General features: G+C 27.5%; 1 protein-coding gene across 25 annotated transcripts in view; it reads right to left on the reverse strand.

The window, feature by feature from the left end:
- LOC147810004 (uncharacterized) overlaps positions 1 to 21,343 on the reverse strand; it is a 38,459-nt gene extending 17,116 nt beyond the window's left edge. For 3 of the 25 annotated variants that reach the window (XR_015434033.1, XR_015434030.1, XR_015434035.1), the window contains exons 1-4: positions 20,541 to 21,336; positions 18,208 to 18,329; positions 10,619 to 10,724; positions 330 to 450 (exon numbers count right to left, since the gene is read on the reverse strand). Coding sequence is in view for 12 of the 25 variants with exons in the window: in XM_087164802.1 (XP_087020928.1) it covers positions 8,729 to 8,829; positions 10,619 to 10,724; positions 18,208 to 18,234 (234 nt within the window). In the remaining 13 variants the exon portion in view is untranslated. Of the gene's footprint in view, positions 1 to 329; positions 451 to 6,422; positions 8,830 to 10,618; positions 10,725 to 18,207; positions 18,330 to 19,835 lie in introns of those variants that run through there. The other 22 variants (XR_015434028.1, XR_015434029.1, XM_087164805.1 and 19 more) reach the window with 16 other exon arrangements.
- Between the last annotated feature and the right edge of the window lie 2,193 nt (positions 21,344 to 23,536).

Consider the following 23,536-nt stretch of genomic DNA (forward strand, 5'->3'; position numbering starts at 1 on the left):
AAAATGTGTCATAAAACAATAAAGAATGTAAAAAGTTTGTTACTTCAAAAAGAAAATGTTTGCTTTTCCTCATCATTAAAATTAATGATTAATATCTCATAGAATGTATAAATTAATTTAGTGTAAAAGTACTCTTTAATTTAGTTGAATACTGAATCGCAATTGTTGGCTGACCACCAAAGATTTGTGAAATTAATTGTAATATAATAACTCGTGATTTAAAATTAAAATAAAAAAAGAAAAAAAATCAAGTAAAAACAATTTTTTTCAAAATTAGAATAAGAAAAGTCCTTTAGAATTAAAAAAAAACAGACAAATAAATAGCTTACTTCTGACTCTGGCTGGAGGTGTGGATACAGAGCAAGACATTGAGAAGAACTGGAAGAAGGAGGAGGAGAAGATGAAGTGCTGGGATTCAAATACTGGAAACAAATCAGTGCCACTCACCTGCTGAGAAACATAAGATAATGAATGATAGATACATAAAAATACAAATTTACACATAAATGTAAATATAACCTTCAGAAGGATATTGGGTGGGGGTACCTAGAGGGTAAACGTAGTTTAAAAAAATCGATTCAGCATTTTCATAAATTTAAGTTTCAATCTCATGTTTTTCTAAAGCAAACTATATAAGACTATTAAACAAAAGCTTTCATGAATGTGATAATGCAAATTTTAATTGAATAAATGGTTCTCATAAATTAATTTTCTTTTTATATGTATGATATACATTTTGTAGGATGCATAATAAGAAAAGGAAGTTATTTTGATATTTGATATCACTTTAATTCTTTTTCTTGTACCCAGAAAATTAGGATATCAAAATTGTACTGTGTTAAAAGAAATTAAGCAGAGTTTAAAATTAAGATTCCATTTTGTCTATTTTTCAGGTAATGAGATATTACTTAAGATTTTAGAAGACAAATATTTTAATTCTTTAGTTTTAATTACAATTTCTTAAATATAGATTTAAGCACTAGCAAGTTTATCAATAATTACAATCACAGTGAATAAATAAATATTCGGAATGATTTCAAGGCAGTAGAATAAAAAATAATTCGATATTTATGCTATTTAAACTAAGATTTAAAGTTTCCCTGTAATTTGGTTTTGATAAACATATTTATTTAAATGTATTACATTACTATTACTATTTCATAAAAATGTCATATTGACGTATTGTAATAAAAGTTAGTATGCCTATAAAATAATGAAATCTAATTAACAGGATTCAAAATGACAAGAATTTTTTTTTTAATTCTATTATAACAATCAAAATAAGCAAATTTGAAGGAACTGAAGAAATCTCAGTAGAAGAGTTAAATCATGCTTGTATTGATAGTTTATAATGCTAGCAAAATCATATTTAAATACTAGCATCATCAAATTCATAGATGTCAGAAATTGAAGGTGTAGGTAAAGGGTCATTTTCTCAATTGTTTTATATGCTAAAGTAACCTTTCCTTTTTTTTAATTATTATTATTTCATGTTAAACTGCTCTTCCAAATGATTAAAAACAATATGTCACATTTTGTATTTAAATTATATTTTCAAGAAAATAAAACGCAAGTGAAATGTCATGACTGTCACAAAAATGAACTTTTAAATACTTTACTATATTTAAAGGATACATAGACACATATAATATGATTTAGTATGACTGCTTACATAACATACATATTCTTTGAATAATTAGTATATTTTGTTATACACATCATTTTGAATGCAATATTTGTGTATTTCAAATACATAAAGTGGCAAACAAAACTATATTGGTGGCTTTAGATGAATAAAACAAAACTCCTGGTAGGGTGCATAGCCAGATTTTACAACAAAAAAAGCACCTTTTAAGTACTTTTCAGGCACTCTAAAAAATTGTTTTAATCACTTTAAAAAAAATCATAATTATGATTAGTGCAGTAATAAAAATTACTTTTTTCTATTTTTAAAGTTTATTAATAAAATTTTAAAAAAATTATTATAATTATTTATATATTTGCTTATAATTATTTATAAACAAAAAGTCAATAAATTTTTCAAAAAAAATTAAAAACTTTTTATAATCATGATAAAATAACTAGTTTCTGATAAATATTGCAGAGAAAATCGTGAAAATCACACATTTTTTTATAATTTAAAATGACAATCAATACGGCAATGAAAAAAAACAAACTCTTTTTAAAAGAAAGAAAATTAAGCACTTTTTACAAACCCTGAAAAAAAAAGCACTTTTAAGGTCATTTAAAAACTGTAAGTCAAAAATAAGCACCTTTAAGCATTTTTTAAAAATGCTGCGCACCCTGTCTTAGGTTAGAAATAACATTTCTCACTAAAGAATATTAAAGGTTAACATTTCCTTTATGGTATATAAGTTATACTTAATGTTAAAAACTCTATGTGTTACTTTATTGAGGGTAATTACTGTCCCCCCAGCCTTCTTTCAATAAATTGCAAGTGAGCAGGAAAAAAAATTTTTGTACAAACTATAATAACTTATTTTTATAAACTATATCAAGAGTTTAATTTAAAAAAAAAATAGCTTTACAACTAATAGGAAAAACTATTGTTTTTTAATTACAGTACCAACCTAAAATACAATTAAAAGGGAAAGTTATTACTGAATAAGGGACAGTAATTTTTTAATTATTTAAAAAAACCTTCAATGTGTTTAATATGTTTTAATTTTATAATGCAATTACATATGTTGTTTCTATTTTGTCAGATTTCAAACAATATTAAAATAAGAATGATATTGTTTAACAATAAGAACATAGTCAGTAAATATAACATAAAATTTTAAAATGAAAGAACAAGTTTATGACATTTACTAATATTATTAATTGAGAAAAAGTCAAAATAATTTATCTAAACATGTTTAGATAAGTTATGAATACACTTTGTTTTGTGTCCCCCAGATAGTTTTGATTTAAAAACAAAATTAGTTAGAACAAATGATGAGCTAAAAAAAAAAAAAAACATATTTTTTCAAAACTTAAATGTATTTTTGTTTTCATAATTATCATTTGAAATTTGCTTAACATATTTTTTTTCCTTCTTTTCGCAACAAAAGAATTTAGAATATTTGAATAAATGTTGTAATTTCAATTATGATCTTTTAATTAGCTTTATATATATATATATATATATATATATATATATATATATATATATATATATATATATATATATATATATATATATATATATATATATATATATATATATATATATATATAATGAGTTCTGTTTACTTGCAGCTTATGTGCAATAAATGAAACTTATTGTTTTTCTTAACTTTCTTCGCGTTTTCTTGTATTTATTTATTTTGTTTATATATATATACATATATATATATAAAGATATTTGGTTATATTATTTTAACTAAACTCTTTTCAGAAATATTTTTAATTTATAATTGATAATTAATGAAGTTTTTTGAATGGTTCAATATACCATATGACAAATATTAGGCGCAATCATTAAATGCAGCAACAGTTACTTCATAAACTTAAAAAGATTATCCACAATTGTAAAGGCATTATAAATTTCAATGGCATATGGTCCATTTTTGGCCTACAACATATTATAGTTAAAATTAAGATTTTGGATGGCATTTGCAATTTTCGATACTTCTGCAATATTAGAGAAAGTTATTAAATTTTTGGGGCATATAATTTGTTTTTGGGAGGTAATTTTTTCTTTTCAGAGCAAATGCATTTTTTCTTATTTTTATTTTTTGGAAGTACTAATATCATTTTTACACCTTCCACAGAATTTAACTCCAGAAGACTATTCTAGTTATAAATAACTTCAAAGTTAATTTGCAGCTGATACAAAAGTACTGTCTATTTAAATCAGGGTTTGTGATTCTTTTAAAATTAAATCGAAATTTTTTGATTTAAATCAGATTTTTTTTATTTTTATTCAAATACATTATAAGAACTTTAATTTTTGATTCAGAAAACTTTATAAATGTTTAATCAAAAAATTAAATTAATATTAAAACTATATTCTAACGATATTTTGGAAAGTCTAACTCACTAAAATAATTTTTCATTATAATACATAGCTTTGAATGCATAGCAACCATTTTGAAACAAATGCATGAATGAAATTTAAAGACTGGATGAAATAAAGAATTTAAAGAATTCTTCAGGGGTCTGTCTAGGTTTTTCTGAGAGGTACATATTTTGCGAAAATAAAAAATTATATTTAAACATCAACACAATACGGTAAAAATATAAATTTATCGTTTCTTACGAAACTAAAAAATAAAATTTAAAAAAAAAAAGTATTTTCTGCCGTTTTTCCTAAAGTTGAATTTCTGAAGGGACCGCTAAACGGTAGTAAATTTGGCTTGGACAGACCCCTGTTCTTTAACCATTTTCTTTTCCCTGTTCTTTAACGAAGTTTCAATTAGCAAACCATAATTTTAATTTAAAATTGTGATTTTCAAATTTTTTTTCTTGATTTTTAAAATGCCAAAATAAATGTAACAGATTGTGTTTATAAATGAAATGTATTCATTTATCAAAAAATAAATATTTAATCTGTGTATTTTTATATTAAAATATTCATTTTTAATCCTCTATCAAAATAGATAAGTTACGCTAATAAATTTTTTAAAAAATCTATGTACTCTTTGGAATTTTTTTTCCACAAAATTTCTTAATAGAAAATCTGATAATGTCAAAGATACTGTAAACATATTATGAGAAAAAATACCAGTTATCAGTTAATAATCCCACTGCATCAAATAGACTTTGAAACAGTTTGAAAGGCATATAGAGTATATTTTTGGCATGTTAGAGGAATTTCTTTTTAATATAACCTCAAGTTTTAGAAATATACATTTTCCACCAATAAAATATAATGTAGATTTTAATTCCATGCTTTTTCAATCTAAACGTAGAGTTTTAATTAACATTATTTGCATTTTTTTGGAAAAGATTTCATGTTTATTAATTACTTTCTACAGTTACACAAGTCTATATTAAGACTGCATTAAATGTTTACTTCAATCTGTACTTTCAATCTCAAGAATCAAAAGATTTTTTAAAATTGTAATTTCAAATGTGTTGGAATTTAACACACATAAAAAAAGAAAGTAATTTCGTTAACTAAAATTATTTAATGCAGCAATTTACTTAAAATAAATTTTAAAACTAAGAAAAGAAAATAATTAAAGTATCAATAGTTTAAAACAGGGGTTTCCAACTTACATGAGGCCGGGGGCCACAATTAAAAACACAAATCAAATGGCGGGCTGCAACTTTATCAAAATTTTTCGTAGGACTCTTTTATGTTTGAAGGAACATCAAATATTACTGTCAGAGTTTTAACAAGTTGTACAAAACAAAAGTATAGAATTACAAATTAAAATTACAAGTAGATTTTTAAAAATATTTAATTTATTAATAATATTTTCAAAATATTAAATCAATAATAAAAATTCGGGCTACAATAACTTTAATGTGCACCTATGTATTAAACAATTAATGTGCAACAGATATCTAATTATTAAAGTATTAAAACTTACATAGTAGCATACAAAATATTCAATGAAAAAATTTAGGTTTGTCTGCTGTAACCACCAGAGAATAGATATTTACAATTGAAATTTTAAAATTACAAATGTGTGTGTAAATATTTTCGTCCAAAATGAGTGGTTTCAAGAAGTTAAATCGGAGAATTTCTTCGAAAAAATTTCTGATACACACGGGCTAAATTATATTCACAAAATACAAAAAAAAACGAAATAAAAAAAAAGCTACATACACGATTATTTTTGTATTTAAAATATTTTCTTGGATGCAAAACCAGAAAAATAAATTTCTTTGCACCGTTGGTATGTTAAATTTTACATAAACGAAGAAATTAGGTTTTTATTAAGGAGAAAAGTATTTTAAACCCATATAGAATTTTTATGAAAATTGTCCGCAAAAAAATAACAACTAATATATTTTAGTTCGCGGGCCACAAAAAAAAAGACTTCGTGGGCCGGATGCGGTCCCCGGGCCGCCAGTTGGAAACCACTGGTTTAAAACATTGTTTTTCAACTTTTAAAATCAATATATATATAAAAATATCAGTTGATTTAAATCAACGATTTTTTCAAAAATATCATTTGATTTAAATCATGATTTAAATCGTGATTTAAATCAAGCTGATTTAAATCAACAAACCCTGATTTAAATATGAATCTAAACCTTCTAAATGTAGCCTTTTGTGGAAGTTTATTTATGAACAATGTTTGACAGTGCACATGTATCAAAACAAGTTTTCTTTCCTTAGTCTTTTGTCATTTTAGATCTTCATATTAATTTCAAAATTTAATGCAAATTACATCTAATTTTTTCAACTGTTTAAATACAATTGAAAGTTAAATGAAATTTCAGGAAAGAAACCATGTCTCAGATTAAAATTTTCATTTAATTACAAAGGATTTTTTTATTTCATTTTAAGAGCATTTAAGGTATGTTTTTCATGGGTATTTTTATTAGAGAATTACTTCTAGAAATAACAGAAATAATTTGGTCATTTTTCTGAACATTAAAAGGAAGTATGACACAGGATTAAAAAAAAATTATTCGAAACAAATTGTGTTAGTATCAAACCATGAAATGAGACAAAATCAAGCTAAGAAAAATTCAAGAAATGTTCTTTAACGCAATCATAACTCTTTACATCCTATATTGAGATCCTGACAATTTTCTGTTTATCAGAAATTCTGTTATCATTATAATAAAAAATTATTATTTATAAACTACTTGTATACATTCTATACTTTCCTTCCAAAAATGTTTACTATCTCAAGTGAAAAGGGAGTGGGAGTGAAAGACTATACGAGGAATTACAATAACTCAGAAATGTATACCAGAATCAAAGTCATATCCAAACAAGGGCTAGGGGGAAGGCGATTTCATAATGATAAAAACTTTGAGTGAGGACAGCAAAATAAAAAGGGAAAGATTGATGAAAATATTGTAGATTTTTTCTCCTTCCTGTGTGACATGTTTCCAAGGTTACATTTTCTACAAAATTTTGAAGCATTCCTTGTGGATGATCATAACCAAATGTGACAATTTAGTGTGATTGCTACAGACCTCTAATATCATACAATAAATTATAAATGAGCTTTCATTAATACCATTAAATAACTTTGAAGTAATACCATTATTATTAACATTTTAAAATGATTTTACACGTTTAAAAATTTACATATTTTTTTAACGTTTTAGAATGAATGATTTTAAAAATTATATGTGATTAATAAAAATGTATGCTAAGTTAAAAAAAAAAAAAAAACATTTTCTCGGCATGTCACTAGCGATCTTTTCAATAATTGCTGCTTTTCAATATTGCATACATGTCTGACTGATTTTTTACTTCGTAACTTCAAAAGACCTTTCTGAACAAGGAATGACTTCCAAAATAGTTTTTAAAAATAAGTTTTTCAAACAATTATTCTTCTACCAATAAAAAAACTCTTGTCCTGCAAGATTAAGAGTATTTTTGGAAACTCTTTTACAAAGAAAAAGAAAAAAAAGCTATAGCCTGGGTGTCTCAAACATTAAAGTTAAAATTTTAAATGCCATAAAATTTAAAAATCCATACAAAAATTAGCTAATCTGCAATTAGTAAATCAATAAACAAAGCACCTTGAATAATATTTGATCTAATGATCGGATTTTCACGTTCTAGGACTCAATCTTAATGGTTTGGTTGGGTGACCTCAAATATGCTAATTAATTTGTGCAGATGATATTTTAAGTTAAGAAATCAGACACAAAAACGTACTTTCTCTGAACAAACACACCTTTTTTCTGATAAATTCTAATTACTGACCCCCAAAATGAAGGGGAATAATTCTCGCTATCTGGGAAATATGATGATAAAAGCTTGGATCCTTAATTTTAATTTTATTTTTTACATATTTCTCCATAAGATCAGAAATTTTTGTGCAAATTAAAGAAATTCCTGGACACAATTATATCATTGGTTTAGACACCGATAATTCCATGCAAAAAATAAATTTTTATGAGTATTTATTATTTTATTTAATAGTCAAAACACTTTTGAATTGTAAGGTATACAGTTATTTGCATTATTTTAAAGAATGTAATCTCAAAGGGCAAAGTACAACAATTGAGTGATTATCAATCGAATGGTTTCTGAGAAATCATCTTTTGAAAACTTCGTATATTTAAAATTCGATTTCCCAGGAACCATTCGATCAATTTCGCTGAAATATTGTAATTTGTAATGCAAAAATAGATTCTTAAACACGATGTAAAAAATTGTATGTCTTATTGTTAAATTTTTTTTTTTACTACTACAGTAGGGAACCGATTATCCAGAACGATCGGGACCATCGCTATTCCGGATAACTGATTTTTCCTGTTTTCTGAATCGCTACAGAAAGCCGTTTTTTTTATTGTTAAACCCAACTAAAAAAAAAAAATTGGGAAAAAATCTTAAAAAGAAGAAAAAACGATGAAGTAATACACTAATGATTATTTCCAAAATGATGGTAAGGTAAACATCTTTCAAAAAAGAAAGAAAAATCCTAAAATCTTATGAGGAAAAAAATTTTTTTTTCTCTTTAAAATGGCGGGAAAATTTATCGAATTTTGATCCGGTTTTTTGGTTTTCCGATTTCCGGATAACGGGTTCTGTACTGTATTAAATAAAAATTAATAAATACTCACTAAGTATTAGTATTTAAATGGACTTCAGGACAGGAACTAACAGTCGTCCTGTCCTTGTGATAGCCAAAGAAAAAAATTCAGAACATTTCTTTTGTGAAGTATTTATACACCAGACTATTTTTAAAAAGAAATAAAAAATTCTTGATTTAAGTACATTAAGAGTGAATTTTATCACAAAAGAATTACAAAAAATGCTATTTTTAGTTTTAAAACTTTGTTTAGTCGGATAGTTTTAACAGTATCCAGATTCTGCAATTCAGAACTAACGTCAGAGTGATTTCCAGAACTTAGAAAAACAAGTGCTGCCTAGTTCTATAGACTGAAAGATTTGTATCTCATTACCATTAAATTTTTATAAAATAAAGTTTCAGGGATTGTTAGGCTACAACATTTTATTTTAATAATTACAAAGATGATGAATATGTACAGTGCACAAAAAAATAAATGGACCATCTTGAATAACTTTTGATCTAATGATCAGTTCTAGAACTAAACTTAATGGTTTGAGTGGGTGGCTTCAAATATTGCTAATTAATTAGTGCCGATGATATTTTAAGTTACGAAATCAGTTATAAAAACAAACTTTCTCTGAATAAACTTTTCGAAAGATTTGAAATTCTGACACTTAAAATATAGGAGTAGCAGCAGTCTGGGAAATATGGCCTCAACAGTTTGGACTCTTTAATGTTAATTTTACTTTTAGCGTATTTCGCCATATCTCGAAAAATGTTTAAGCGAATTGAAGAATTTTACTTATAATTATTAACTTAGTATAGTCAGAGATAATTCCATACAACAAATATTTTTAATGAGTATTTACTTTACTATTTTTTATTATTTTATTTAGTAGTAAAGAAAAATTGAATTATACGGTATACAATTTTAACATTATTTTAAAGATTGTATTTTAGCCTGGAAAAATAAAAAATTTGAGCAAAAATTGATCAAATAATTTCTAGAGGAACTAAATTTTGAAAATAAATCTTCTTCAAAATTGGATTTTTCAGAAACTATTCGAATGATTTTGCTAAAATTTTACATTTAGAAATTTACTACTGCATTCTTTAAAATGATCTAAAAACTTATATACCTTACAATCCAAGAGTTTTTTTTTTTTTTTTTTTACTATTACTAGTAAATAAAAAAAATAATATATGCATACTAAAAGTAATATTTTGCATGGAATCTATATAAAAAAAATTCTTATAATTATAAGCAAAAACTTTTCAATTCGCTTAAAAAGTTCTCAGACTGAAGGCGAAATACACAAAAGGTAAAATTAATATTAAGGGGTTCAAACTTTGGAAGGGTCTCTTGACTATTGGGACTATATTTTCCAGAATACCGTCAGATCCAATATTCTAGAAGTCTGAAATTCAAAACCATCAAAAAAAAAGTATGTTCATACAGAGAAAATACATTTATGTGTGTGACTTAAAACATCGTCTGCAATACTTAATCAGCATATTTTAGGCCACCCCCTTGAACCATTAAGATTGAGTCCTAAAAGGTAAAGATCCGATCATATTAAATCAAAAGCTATTCAGGGTTGTCCTTTTTATCTTGCGCACTATACATAAGGTAATTTAGTCTTTCATGTAAAAATAAACTAAAATGAGGAAAGAGGAAGGACATAAAAAGTTTGTTACTTCAAAAAGAAAGGGTTTGCATTACTTCGCTACAAAAGTTAATGATCCATATATTATAAAATGTATAAATTAATTTAGTGTAAATAATTTAGTTGAATTCTGAATAGATAATTGTTGGGTGACCACCAAAAATACAAGAAAGTAATTGTTTAAAATACAATGAAAAAATTCTATGAAAGCAATTTTTTTCTAAATTGGAATGAGAAAAAGCCGTTAGAATAAAATTTAAAAAAATAGACAAATAAATAACTTACTTCTGACTCTGGCTGGAGGTATGGATTCAGAAGAAGACGTTGACCTACAAAATGAACTGGTAGAAGAAGGAGGATCCGTTAGAAGGGAATCAGTGTAGCTCACCTGCTGAGAAACAAAATGTTTTAAGCAATGAAAGTTAGATACATAAAAATAAAACTTGAACGAAAATATAACTTTTAGTTGTTGTTAATTTACGTCGCACTAGAGCTGCACAATGGGCTATTGGCGACGGTCTGAGAAACATCCCGGAGGATGATCCGAAGACATGCCATCACAATTTTGATCTTCTGCGGAGTAGATGGCACCCCCGCTTTGGTAGCCCGATGACCTGCGCAAGTCGAGCACTTTACGGTAGCACAGTTTAGCAAGGACCAATACCGCACACCCTCGGTCCCTACGCAGACTGATCCAAGTGGTCACCCACCCGCACACTGACCGTAGCCAGTGATGCTCGACTTCGGTGATCTGCTGGGAACCGTATCTTAACGTAAGAAAAAACTTGAAATAGTTATCAGGTTGTAAAATAAATAAAATACTACAAAAGCAATTAAAAAATAATTCAACATATTAGCAGCAAACTCCTTTCCTTCATTTTCTTTTTTACAAATAGCTCTGTAAGCTAACACATATCACTACTGATGTCATAATGTCATATTAAAAATATTTGAAAAATTGAATTGTCAAAAGTTAAATTCAAAAGAATGGGTAATGCTTAATTAGTCAGAAAATTCTACTTTAATGTTTGCTTATCCCATTTGAACAGTTCATAATAGAATGCTATAACACTGACAGTGACCTTCTTAGTGCTTTGAATTATAAATATGCCAAATTTCATAGCTGTTGGTACACAGAATTAACAGAAAGACACACAAACATTCATTCATTATATATAGATAATTTTATTTCCTAGCAACATTATTAAAATTTTAAAAAACTTTTATGTTTGGAAAAATGAGTAATTACATCATATTTACTCCTTTAATCACAAATATGTAATCACAAAGCTAAGGAACTAGTAAAACTAGGAGCCTTTATTACTTAGAATTGGAAAAAAGTTTCTAGAATCATTCTATAAAAATAAGTGAACATGAAAATATTTAGAGTAAAGCTGTTAATTGTTTCAAAAGTTATTGTTAATAAAGTTATAGAAAAATGTAGATATTTTAAGTTCAATGTGAGCTTTTGCAGCTAACTTGAATTTACAGAAGAGGTCAGAGTGGTACAAAACTGAAACTATGCTATCTATACAGGGAGGTGTTGTTTCTCAGGAATTTGTTCATGTCAATAGAACCAAAAGTTTAATACTTAATGTGATTTAATCAAAAAAAAACAATACTAATTTAAATTAATAAATATTTAAGCATCTGACGCTGCTGTCTGGGCAAGTGAGGTAGCGTTTCGTAAGTTTCCTTTATTCTAAATTGAACATGATCAAAAGAAAATAAATAATTAAAAATATTGTTTTTAAATCCGAACCAAGTTGTTTGCTCAAAAGACAAGAGCTTTAAAAGCTTTATATTTTGATTTACACTTTTCAACGCATAGCTGTCAAGTGAAGTTATGTATATTTTCATGTGCTTTTTTTTAAGTAATATCAAAAAAGGCAAAAACCAAAAAGTTAGATTTTAAAATTTAGAAATAATAAGAGAGAGAAGAAATAAGTGTGTAAAAAAATACAATTCTACGCATTTGTGTGTTTAAAATTGCTATTAAATAGGTTCTGCATATTGTTTTGTTCTGAATATGATTAAAAAGAGCCAAGAATACAAAACTAAAAGTTTTCATATAAAAACTTTTAAATTACGATTTATTTACAAAACATTAATTAATATGCATCAGATATAAAAACAAGTAAAGGTATTGAAGTTTGAAAGTTTCATAGTTCGGAAGTTATAAGGGTTTTTATATGCAAATAGGTTTACTAAACATACTTACTTATCATGCACAAGTTTGGATTTAGCAATTTTTATTGTACTATGATCATTTTAAGTACTCAACAAACTTTTCCAGGGTGTGTAGCCAAACATCTCAAAAATAAGTGAAAAAAGTACTTTTTAAGCACTCAAAAAATATTTTAAAGCACTATATACATTTACAAAATGTGAAATAATTTTCAAAGACCTTACATGACCCCGATAAAATAACTAGTTTCAGGGATGAGATTAGCCAAAAGGCAAAAAAGCTGAATTTCCACGATAGTAAATTTTACGCAAGCGCAGCCCTTTAATAATAAATTCCAGACAGTTTAAGGTAATAAATAATGTGTTGACACACAATTGCGTACTAATCTATTATTATAAAAACGACTACATTGATACTTAACATTTAGTGAAAATAAAAATTACCAATTGAAAAAATAAAGCTGGAAATTATATTTTTCCTCAGTTCACATAAGAGACAATTATTACTTGAAAAACTACTTGGTTTAGCAAATTAAAACTACTGAGAATATACATTAATATTTCATTTCTTTTAATAAATACTGTTATGTGATTTATAGCAAATATATCAGTAATAGTACTTTTTAAATTATATTGGGGAAAAAAAACTTTAACAATGGACCAAATCATTATGTTCATGTTATAGTCTAATCTAACTACAGCCCTTTGAAACATATCAATAACAGTGAAGTAGAAATATATAGTAACTCCTTAACATACAAAAATTGGTATTTTAGTTTGAAAAATTACATGACAATCAGCAACTGTTTAGATAATTGTTTTTTATTTGATAAGAATTTTGCATTTTATAGCATAAATAACAGCAATTACAAATAAAATTTTGATGATGAGTTAACTCTTTTAACTATTAACTCTTTTTCAACAAAAAAAATTTAAATTGAATCCCTTTTTAAGTTATTGCTTTTGTTTCCTATATCTTTTATGTTTGCTATATTTAGTCGTTAGTCCATTTTCAAACATCTTGTGACAAATCCTATTTTTTCTTCTTTGTAAGCACAGAATGTAAGTTTTGAATATATTCCCTTCCAGTTTCTCTGATGTTGTAACACTTACATATACATACTAGTAATCATCGTTAGAAAAACAGTCACTTTTATAGTAACTAATTTTTAAAAAAAATTTACTTCTTACAAGAATCGCGAGAGTTGATCTTAAAATTGTGTGAATATGAATAACAATTATGGATTTTGAAATCACATGAATATGAAACTAGATATACGATTTTGAAAATGAGAAAATACAAACTGGGATATAGAATTTTTAAAACGCGTAAATACAAATCCCGATTCATAATTTTTAGATCGCGTAAATACGAATCATGATGCGTAATTTTTAGATTGCATAAATAAGAATTATGATGCATAATTTTTAGAATGCGTGAATGCGAATCCCAATGCCTTATTTTAAAATCACGTATAAATGAAAATCAATGTTTGATATTATAAACAGCATGAGCAAATCAAGACATTGAATTTTAAACTTGCGGGAATACGAATCGCTTCATAGGTTTTTAAAAAGGCGTAAATACAAAGCACAACGTACAATATTCAAATCGCGTGAATAAGAATCTCAACACGCAAATATGAAAAGCTATGTTTGATATTAAAATCGTGTGAATAAGAATCGAGATATTGGCAGACTCCAGGCTTGGGACCTCTAAATGGCTTGTCAGAAACAGCGTTGTTTGAACTACAAAAATCGGATCTATCTGGAGGGCGGGTAAAAAATTCTGAAAATCTTATCTGCTGCGAGTAAAAGGGGAGAAAATAGCTAAAATAAGTAAAAATGAGAAAGGATTGGTAGCTATGTAGTTTGAATTTTGTGTTTCTCTTTGAAAATGGGTGAGTTTTCTGAAAAAGCGGAATACTTATAAAAAAAAGTGAAATTTTTAGAAAAATCTGAATTTTTGATAAAAAAGCTGAAATTCAAGAGATAAAAGTGAAAAAAGCGGAAATCAGCTAAAAAGCGGAAAAATCTCATCCCTGTAGTTTCTAACAAAGAACTCAAAATTTCCAAAATTATTATTATCATCATTACTTTTTCCCTAATCTCATAAAGATAGATCCCTTATCTTTTCAAGATAGGAACACAAATCCCCAACTTTTTTTCAGTTGGCATTCTAAGTAATATATATATATATATATATATATATATATATATATATATAAGTTGTGGATTCAGCTAAAAAGAAACAAAACTGGAAATTACATACATGATATTCATATATTATTGGAATTAATTAAGATCAAGTACTTGTATAAATACAACAAAAAATTTGTTCCCCAGGGTATGATTATTTTACATGAGTTATTTAACAAAAGGAACAATCAACATATCACAATTTTCCACAGAAGCCACTTTTCTTTAAAAGCAAATTTTGTGATTTTAACTACTTGGTTGAAGTAAATGTTAAACTAAAGAACTTTTTGGTAAAAATATCTATTACCTTTTCTCAAGAGTACGTAGAAAATTTTGCTTCAAAATTAATTTTATTTAAAAGCAGGCAATATAAGTTAGTGATATAGAACAAGTTATTAAAGAACTAAAGCATATTTTCAAATAAATCTGTTTTCTGAGTTATAACTTTATTAAAAAGAAAAATTGTTAAATTTCGCATAAGAATTAGGAAAAATTAATTAAATGCTTTAATAAAAAAATGTATACTAAAAATTAACAATATTGAAGAATGAGAAATAAGTTTTATTTCTTTTAGAATTCATAATTTAAATAATTAAAACAAAACTACTTTATTTATGAAAAAATGCTTTTATGAATAAAAATTTTTTTTAAGTGTGCGATATACATTTTGTAAGTTGCATCATAAGGAAGGTTATTTTTATATTTGTTACTAGAATAAATTTAACTTAAGAGAAATTTAGCTAATTAGAAATGAAGATCTTATTTTGTTTATTTTTCAGGTATCGACAGAATATTACTTAGGATTTCAGGAGACAAATTATATTTAAATTCTTCGTGGAAGAAATCTTAGTAGAAGGGTTAAATTATGTTTGGATTGATATTTTATAATGCTAGGAAAACCATATTTAAATCAAATTCATAGATGTCAGAAATTGAAGGTGTAGGTAAAGGGTCATTTTCTCAATTCTTTTCCATGCTAAAGTAACATTTCTTATTTTTTAATTATTATTATTTCATGTTAAACTGTGCCTAAAAATTAAAAACAAGTAAAAAAAAAAATATGTACCAATTACACTTTGTATTTAAATTACATTTTTAAGAAAATAATACAAATGAGATGTCATGACTGTTTCTTTGTCCCCAAAACACAATTTTGAATTTTTAAGTAATTTATTACATTAATCAACAGTTCCATAGATGAAAGCACATCGAATCTGATTTAGTATGACTTTCTACTTGATTTAAGTATACATAACTCATATTTTTAAAATAATTTGAAATTTTGCTCTACATATCATTTTGAATATATCCCCAATATTTGTGTATAAACTATCCCAAATAGATAAAGAGGCAATAAATAAATAGCCGCTTTCAATAAATTGCAAGTGAGTCAAAAGAAAATTTAATTTGCACAAACTACATAATAACTTACTTTTATAGCAATTTTTTTTCAATGCATATTTGCCACCAAAATAATTACATTAGGAAAGTAATTACCAAATAAGGGACTGTAATTTTTAAATTTTTAAAAATTTTTAAAATGTGTTTAATATATTTTAATTTTCATAATGTAATATTGTATGTTGTTTTTACTTTGTCAGATTTCAAAAAATATTAAATAAAGAGTGTTATTGTTTAACAATAAGAAAATAGTCAGCAAGTATAAGAACACATCAATAGTTTAATTACCAAAATGAAATAGCTTTACATTTATAAGAAAAAAACTATTGTTTTGCAACTACTGTATCAACCTAAATTGCACTTGAAAGGGAAAGTAATTACCGAATAAGGAAATGTAATTTTTAAATTATTTGAAATTTTTTAATGTGTTTAATATGTTTTAACTTTCATAATGTAATTACATATGTTGTTTCTATTTTGTCAAATTTCAAACATATTAAAATAAGAATGTTATTGTTCAACAATAAGAAAGTAGTCAGTAAATATAATACAAAATTTTAAAATGAAAGAACAAATTTATGACTGTTAATAATATTATTAATTGAGAAAAGGTTAACATAATTTATTTAAGCATGTTTAGATAATTATGAAAATTATGAATACATTTTGTTTTGTGTAAAACAGATAATTTTGATTTAAAAACATTTGCGTAGAAAAAGAAAAAAAACTACTTAGCTAAAAATAACTATATCTTCTCAAAGCTTTAATGTATTTTTGTTTTCATAATTTTTATTGGAAGTTCGGTCAATATATTTTGTTTTCCTTTTTGTACTAAAAGAACTAGAATAGTTTCATAAATGTTTAGGTTATAATTTTAGCTATTTTAAGATCTAAATGTTATAATTTCAATTATGATCTTTTAATTAGTCTTATTAAAAAATTATTGTATTATGTGTATATATATATATATATATATATATATATATATATATATATATATATTAAACATAATAAAAAGATATTTGGTTCCTTTAAACAAAAAGAAAAAAAGTCTTACATAATGCAAAAGTTAGCTATTTCAGTTTTAGTTATTTGTCTATATTTTTTAACTATATAGTAAACTTCCATTTATTCGCGGAGTAAAGTGATCAACGAAGTGCGAATTAGCAAATTCGTGCACAATCCACAAAGCACTTAAAAATGACACACATCATCAATTTTTTTAAAAACGTAAATGATACATTTTTAAAGGTTCACTGGTTGTAGACACAAAATATACGAAAATTTTCAGAAAAAATTTTCAGTTAAAATATTTTCTGTGTTATTTTAATTAATTATTTAGTTATAAGAAAAAAGTTTATGATCTTTGTGCGCTTTTAAAGCATTTTAGTGAGGAAACAGTAATTACATTTTCTCATACAAAGGCAATTTAAAACTGCAACTAAATTTTTGTGTTAAAAGTTTCTTCATTGCTGGTCATTGATTTGTAAAACTTCAATCTATTATCAACATTAAGTTCATAATGAGATGAATTCCTAATTGACTGAGAATGACTTTTTCAAATAAGGTATGCGAGTGTATTGAGATGTAAAGAGACAGCCCAAATTAAATTGCAAAATACTAAAACACTTGCAGAAGTAAATTAGCACAAAATTGTGAGCATGTGCTTTAATGAAGAATTCTATATAGTTATTTGTAAAAATTGTTTTGTACCAGATTACAGAGAATCTTGTGCATGATATTAAATGGAGCACATACTGGACTGAATAAAGTTCAGCAACAAGTATCTCACTACATGGAATTTAGTATGTAATAATAAAATGGTTTTGTATGTAATAATATGTATGTAATAATAAGTTTTGTATGCAAAAATAAAATACAATTTTACAAAAGTAATTGAATGAATTTTTAAAAAAGAAATATTAAAGCGTACTTAATAAGGAGTTTACTCGAATTAATCTGCACATCACCTAGGTTATCTGTGGAACATCTGATTTCGAAAGTGTGTATATGTGATACAGAAATTTATTATACATTATTATTTACATATATTATGTGATACAAATTTCATATTATTTAGAACTTACTGTAGAAGTATTCAAAGCATTCTTCATTCTCTCCGCGGTTGTTTCATGATTACTCAAGTTCTCCCAGCAAACATTTTATTATAGTTGAATTGTTGCAAGAAACAGCACAGTGAAGATGAATCCTGGAAGTTAATAAAATTATGATCAAAAGATTGATAAGTATAAGAGTTTTAAAGAAATCAAAATAAATTAAAATAATGCACAAGCTTCAAAGCTACAATGGAGCATTCATAATTAGGCTGATCTGAATACTTCACACTACTTCTAACGTATGTTTTTTTGTAATGTTTTCTGCATTAAAGATGTTTTAATGTACTAAATGTATACAATTGTGTACTCCCAATGAAACTTGTATACAATTTGTAATATGTATTTTCGATTTTTTTACGTTCCATATTTTACTTAGTTATATCATTTACTAGCATGATTCACTGCAAGTTTATACAGTTAATGAAAAATTTTACAAGAAAATAAACACGATATTAAATAACTAAATATTCAAACAAATATAACGCAATTAAAAAATGTTATTGAGTTTTTTGCTTGCAGTGTTCCAATTTCTTAAATGTTACAAAGCACCAAATACACATGCATGATTCAAACTGATTAAAGAAGCAAAACTTATAGATCAAATTTTTAAAAATATCTTAAATACAGTAGAGAACCAATTATCCGGGATGCTCGGGACAATCGCTATCCCGGATATCTGAATTTCCCGGTTTTCTGGATCGACCAAAAAGTGTTGTTAATCAAGCAGAAAACGAAAGCAGCATGCTACACCCTTGAGTTTGATTGACGGCCTAAAGGAAAAAATAAAACATTCCTCCCTTCCCTGCCTTCAAGGTCACAGAGGAAATGACGTTTCTCTGGAATCGTGCAAAATTTTTCCCGGTTATCTGGATACCAGATAAATGGTTCTCTACTGTATTATAAAAATGTGCATTTTTAAAAGGAATCAATAAAAATAATAAATTAAATATATAAGAAAATATGCTTTTTATCACTTATTTTTATGCAAATATGCAATAGAAATGAGGTTATGAAAAACATTAGCTAAATTTTTTAGCTTAAACAATGAAAGTTTCATTACAGAATTCATTGAAAATCTCAATTTTCAAAATTTACTCAGTTTCAAAATGTACCCCCTCAAATTCACTCCCACTCAATTTTCAAAATAAATTTATAAAAATAATAATCTTTTCAGGATTTTTCAATGACTTTGAAGGACCTACTATCTACTCAGTAACAGTCAGTATGCTAAAATACATGTCAACCAGATTTTATAACATTGAAGCATATATAAATTGTATCAATTTTACATTGCTTAATAGTTTTGTCAATTTTTTAACATGTGTTGTTCACATCTACCAATGCATATGATTTGACAGTTGCATTGTGGTTTATCTAATTAAGTTTGAAGATTAACAAAAAATCTCTAATTGACATAAGCATACATGCAAACTTTTAAAGACTGGAACCAATAAGACTTTTCATTAAAAATTTATGAAGCATATTAGAATTTGAAAACTTATATTTAGCAAATCTGTTTCAATTTTAAAAACACAATAAATTTAAATTGAAAATACAAAATAATTGAAAAATTTATAAACAGTTTTGAAGGGCTTTACATCAGTTTCGGTTACTGACACTGGTGATGTATCACCACTATGCTAAAGGAACTGAACATGAATGAAATAACAGTATTCTTGAATATAGATATACAGTCGAACTCGTTTATAACGAGCTCGGATTTAACGAGAACTCGGATTTACCGAGGGAAACGAGAATACTTGGTTGGATCAATGTTAAGTCTATGGAACAGAAGTCGCTTTTAACGAGCAAGACCCGGTTTTAGCGAGCAATATTTTTCCGTCTTGTAATCTTTTTTCTCATCTTTCTAGTCTTTCTGTCTTATCTTTTTTTTTAAAATGATAAGAAATGTACCCGAAATAAAAAAAAATTCGATTAAATTAATTAATGTAATTAAAGTAAGTAAGTATTAATTAAATTTTATGTAAACTCAATAATTTGACCTCCCAACCCCCAACCCCTCTTCTGGTTGCAAGCCTGCCTTAAGGACCCGTTTATTACGAGCACTCGGATTTAACGAGTACATGTTACGGTCCCTTTGTGCTCGTTATAAACGAGTTCGACTGTATATGTTGTCCGATTGCAAAGTGACACTGCAACTTTAGATGAAGCATGCCATGTATGTAACACTTAAAGAAGACAGCCCTGCCTTCGAGAAGTTTCAAAGCGAATGGGTCAAGCAATGCAAGTATTTCATTACTTGGCCTATTTATTAAACCCTAAATAACAAAATTTTAATCCACCTAAAAAAAGCAAAAAACAGTTTTTCGATCTGATGTAATCCATATACAATTTTTGTACACATAACTTTTATTACATACTCTTCCTTAAAACCAATCACACAGTAAGTATGACTTTTTAAATTGAAGCGGCTACTCGAAATGACCAAAATAATTATATATAAAAAAATCTTTTTATTTCAAAACGCTCATAACTAATTTTGTTGGACTTAATTGACGTGTTTACATAATGGCACAAACATTCACATAAATTATATTCATTGGGGCAATAATAATTCAGATTCAACATTTCATTCACAAGGAACATCTAGCAGAACAGGCACAAGGAATTTCACACCAGTTAACGTTAAGGGCTATTACAATTCAGTCAAAAGACACACACATGCAACAGAACAAACAAAAGAACTTTCACACCGACTAACATAAGCAGAGCAATTACAATTAAGTTAAAACGGCTCATTCACAAGGCACATTCAACAGATCAAGCAACAGAGACAGCCAAATACTATGCAAATATGTAACTAAGTCAATTGATGTAAAGAATTTAGTGAAAACAATATTATTTGTAAAAAAATTACTACATGTACGTCAACATGTCCAAACACTCGAACATGCGACCTTTCATTAGTGAACTTGCAACGCAAGTAGCACTGAATTTAAAAAGGTAGTGCAGCCTGAAATAATTAATTACTATTTAAGAAAAAAATGCATTTTTTATTTTCATTAAATTTTTTTAATTTAAAAAGCCAAACTTAAGTATTGGTTTAAAATCATTTGCGAAAGATTGTACGAAAATATTTTCACGCTTTTAGCTTACATGTTTTCTGTGACGTTTTTAGTTTCTGTTGTTGCTGTAGTTCATTTACGTCGCGCTAGAGCTGCACAATGGGCTACTGGCGACGGTCTGGGAAACATCCCTGAGGATGATCCGAAGACATGCCATCACAATTTTCAATCACTGCAGAGGGGATGGCATCCCCGCTTCGGTACCCTGACGACCTGCACGCGAAGTCGAGCACATTCCGGTAGAACAGTTTAACGAGGACCAATAGTGCACACCCTTGGTCTCTACGCAGACCGATCCAAGTGATCACCCACCTGCTCACTGACCGCAGGCAGTGATCCTAGACTTCGGTGATCTGCTGGGAACCGTGTCTTAACGATCAGTCCACTGCGGAGTTAGTTATTATTATTTTTTTATTTTATTTTTTGAATTCAAACTTCATACGGGGCGAGACAAAAGCGGGCAGCAAACTATTTAATGAACATCTTAAAAAGGAGCAGAAAAAAGAATAAATAACTTTATTCTAAGCGTGGAGGTAGCAGGTCGAATCCCGCTTTTCCTGGATATTATAATATGATGTCCTACTCTGCTAAAAGGGATATTTACGTATTGTGATCTGACACACCAACTACAATCGTCGAGGCACCAAACTGATTTTGCATGGGAAAAAAGAAAGAAAAAACATTTAGATGTTTGCCCTGAATCGATCGAGATTATACATTTCGAGTAGGTTTATTTCCGTGATGTTTCTTTTAGTTCCTCGCTAGCCTCTGCCCGGAAGTTGACAAGACTTGGCAATTATTCGGCTACAGATTACGATACAGAAATCTTCCACTGCCTAAATTGCAGTGGAGTTGGTAGTTCAAATGTTCGATTATAACTCCAATTTTCCTAAAAACTCGTAAACAATTTTGACTGATATAAAATTTCACCGATTCCCAGAAAAATATTAGTTACAAAGATATCATGTTTGATCATCGTTTTTGAAACGTTACTTAATTAATAAAGTAATTCAATCGATAATAAACATTGCTAATCTAATACTAAAAACCTCTTTTTTAGATATCTGCTCTTTGTATTCTACTAATATGAGTAGATAATCATCTCTCATCTATAATCCCTTTTTTTTGTCGTATGTCTGTTTTTTAGGCAGAGGGGGTGCGATTGTTCTTGTTTTTCAGTGGCGCCATCTATGGCCAAGAATTAGACTTCTGCCACACCATTCACACAACCACAATCCCGTTTATAGGGCGGGTCACATTCACACAAACAAAGGAGAAAGGATATAGAACACACAGAGAGAGAAAGAAGCATCCATGCCTTGCCCGGGATTCGAACCCAGGACCTTTCTGATGCAAGGACAGTTCCCTGCCCCCTACACAGGCCGGTCGGCTATAATCCTTTTAATTTGACTTTATAACCGTCACTTGAACAGCCGATCCAATTTAGGGTTTATGGCTAGTAATGTTCAACTTCATAGCCTTGTAATCTTGGACATAATCTAGAGTACAAGGGAACTTTCTGGATCAAGTACTGAGAGAAATTTGCTTTCGTAGAGGACTTTTTGATGCAACTATCTCACGCTTAGGTATCCCACATGGAGAGGAAAACCTCCCTTTGTTAGCCTGATGGCAAGGGGACTATAACCCATGATTCGTCTACCACTGAGGATATTTTACATCAGAACGTGGTCGGTGAGAGCCGGGAACGGAATTCTTATCGACCAGTTATCCCTGGAATCGAACCATTAATGGGAGGGGAGTGCTCTATCTCCTGAGCCACCACGATTTAATCCTTATAATTTAATTTTATAACAGTTGTTGAACAGCCGACCTAATTCTGAGTTTACGATTACCAATGTTCAATTCTGTATCCTTGTAATTTTGATCACAATCCAGAAGACAAGAGAGCTCCTGGATCAGTACCCCCAGAAGTATTGATTTGTTATGGGAACATGGAGGACTTCGTGACCCGACATATTTAACGTGCATCAGTCACTATTTACTACACGGAGAGTCTTCGGCCTTCGACATGTTCCCAGTACCTTACTGACCATTCTATGCCTGCCCTCTCTTATAATTAAAATTGGGGACTCAAGGTCACATTTACTGCCTTCGTCGCTATGGTAACAATGTGACAGCAACAATGCCACTATTATTATTCACGTTGCTATTAAAGAGTATTTATAACTTTATATGATTATAATTACGGGGTT

Source organism: Parasteatoda tepidariorum, chromosome 5 (assembly GCF_982258835.1).
Source record: "Parasteatoda tepidariorum strain Cologne lab strain chromosome 5, Ptep-v5.0, whole genome shotgun sequence".
NCBI lineage: Eukaryota > Metazoa > Arthropoda > Arachnida > Araneae > Theridiidae > Parasteatoda > Parasteatoda tepidariorum.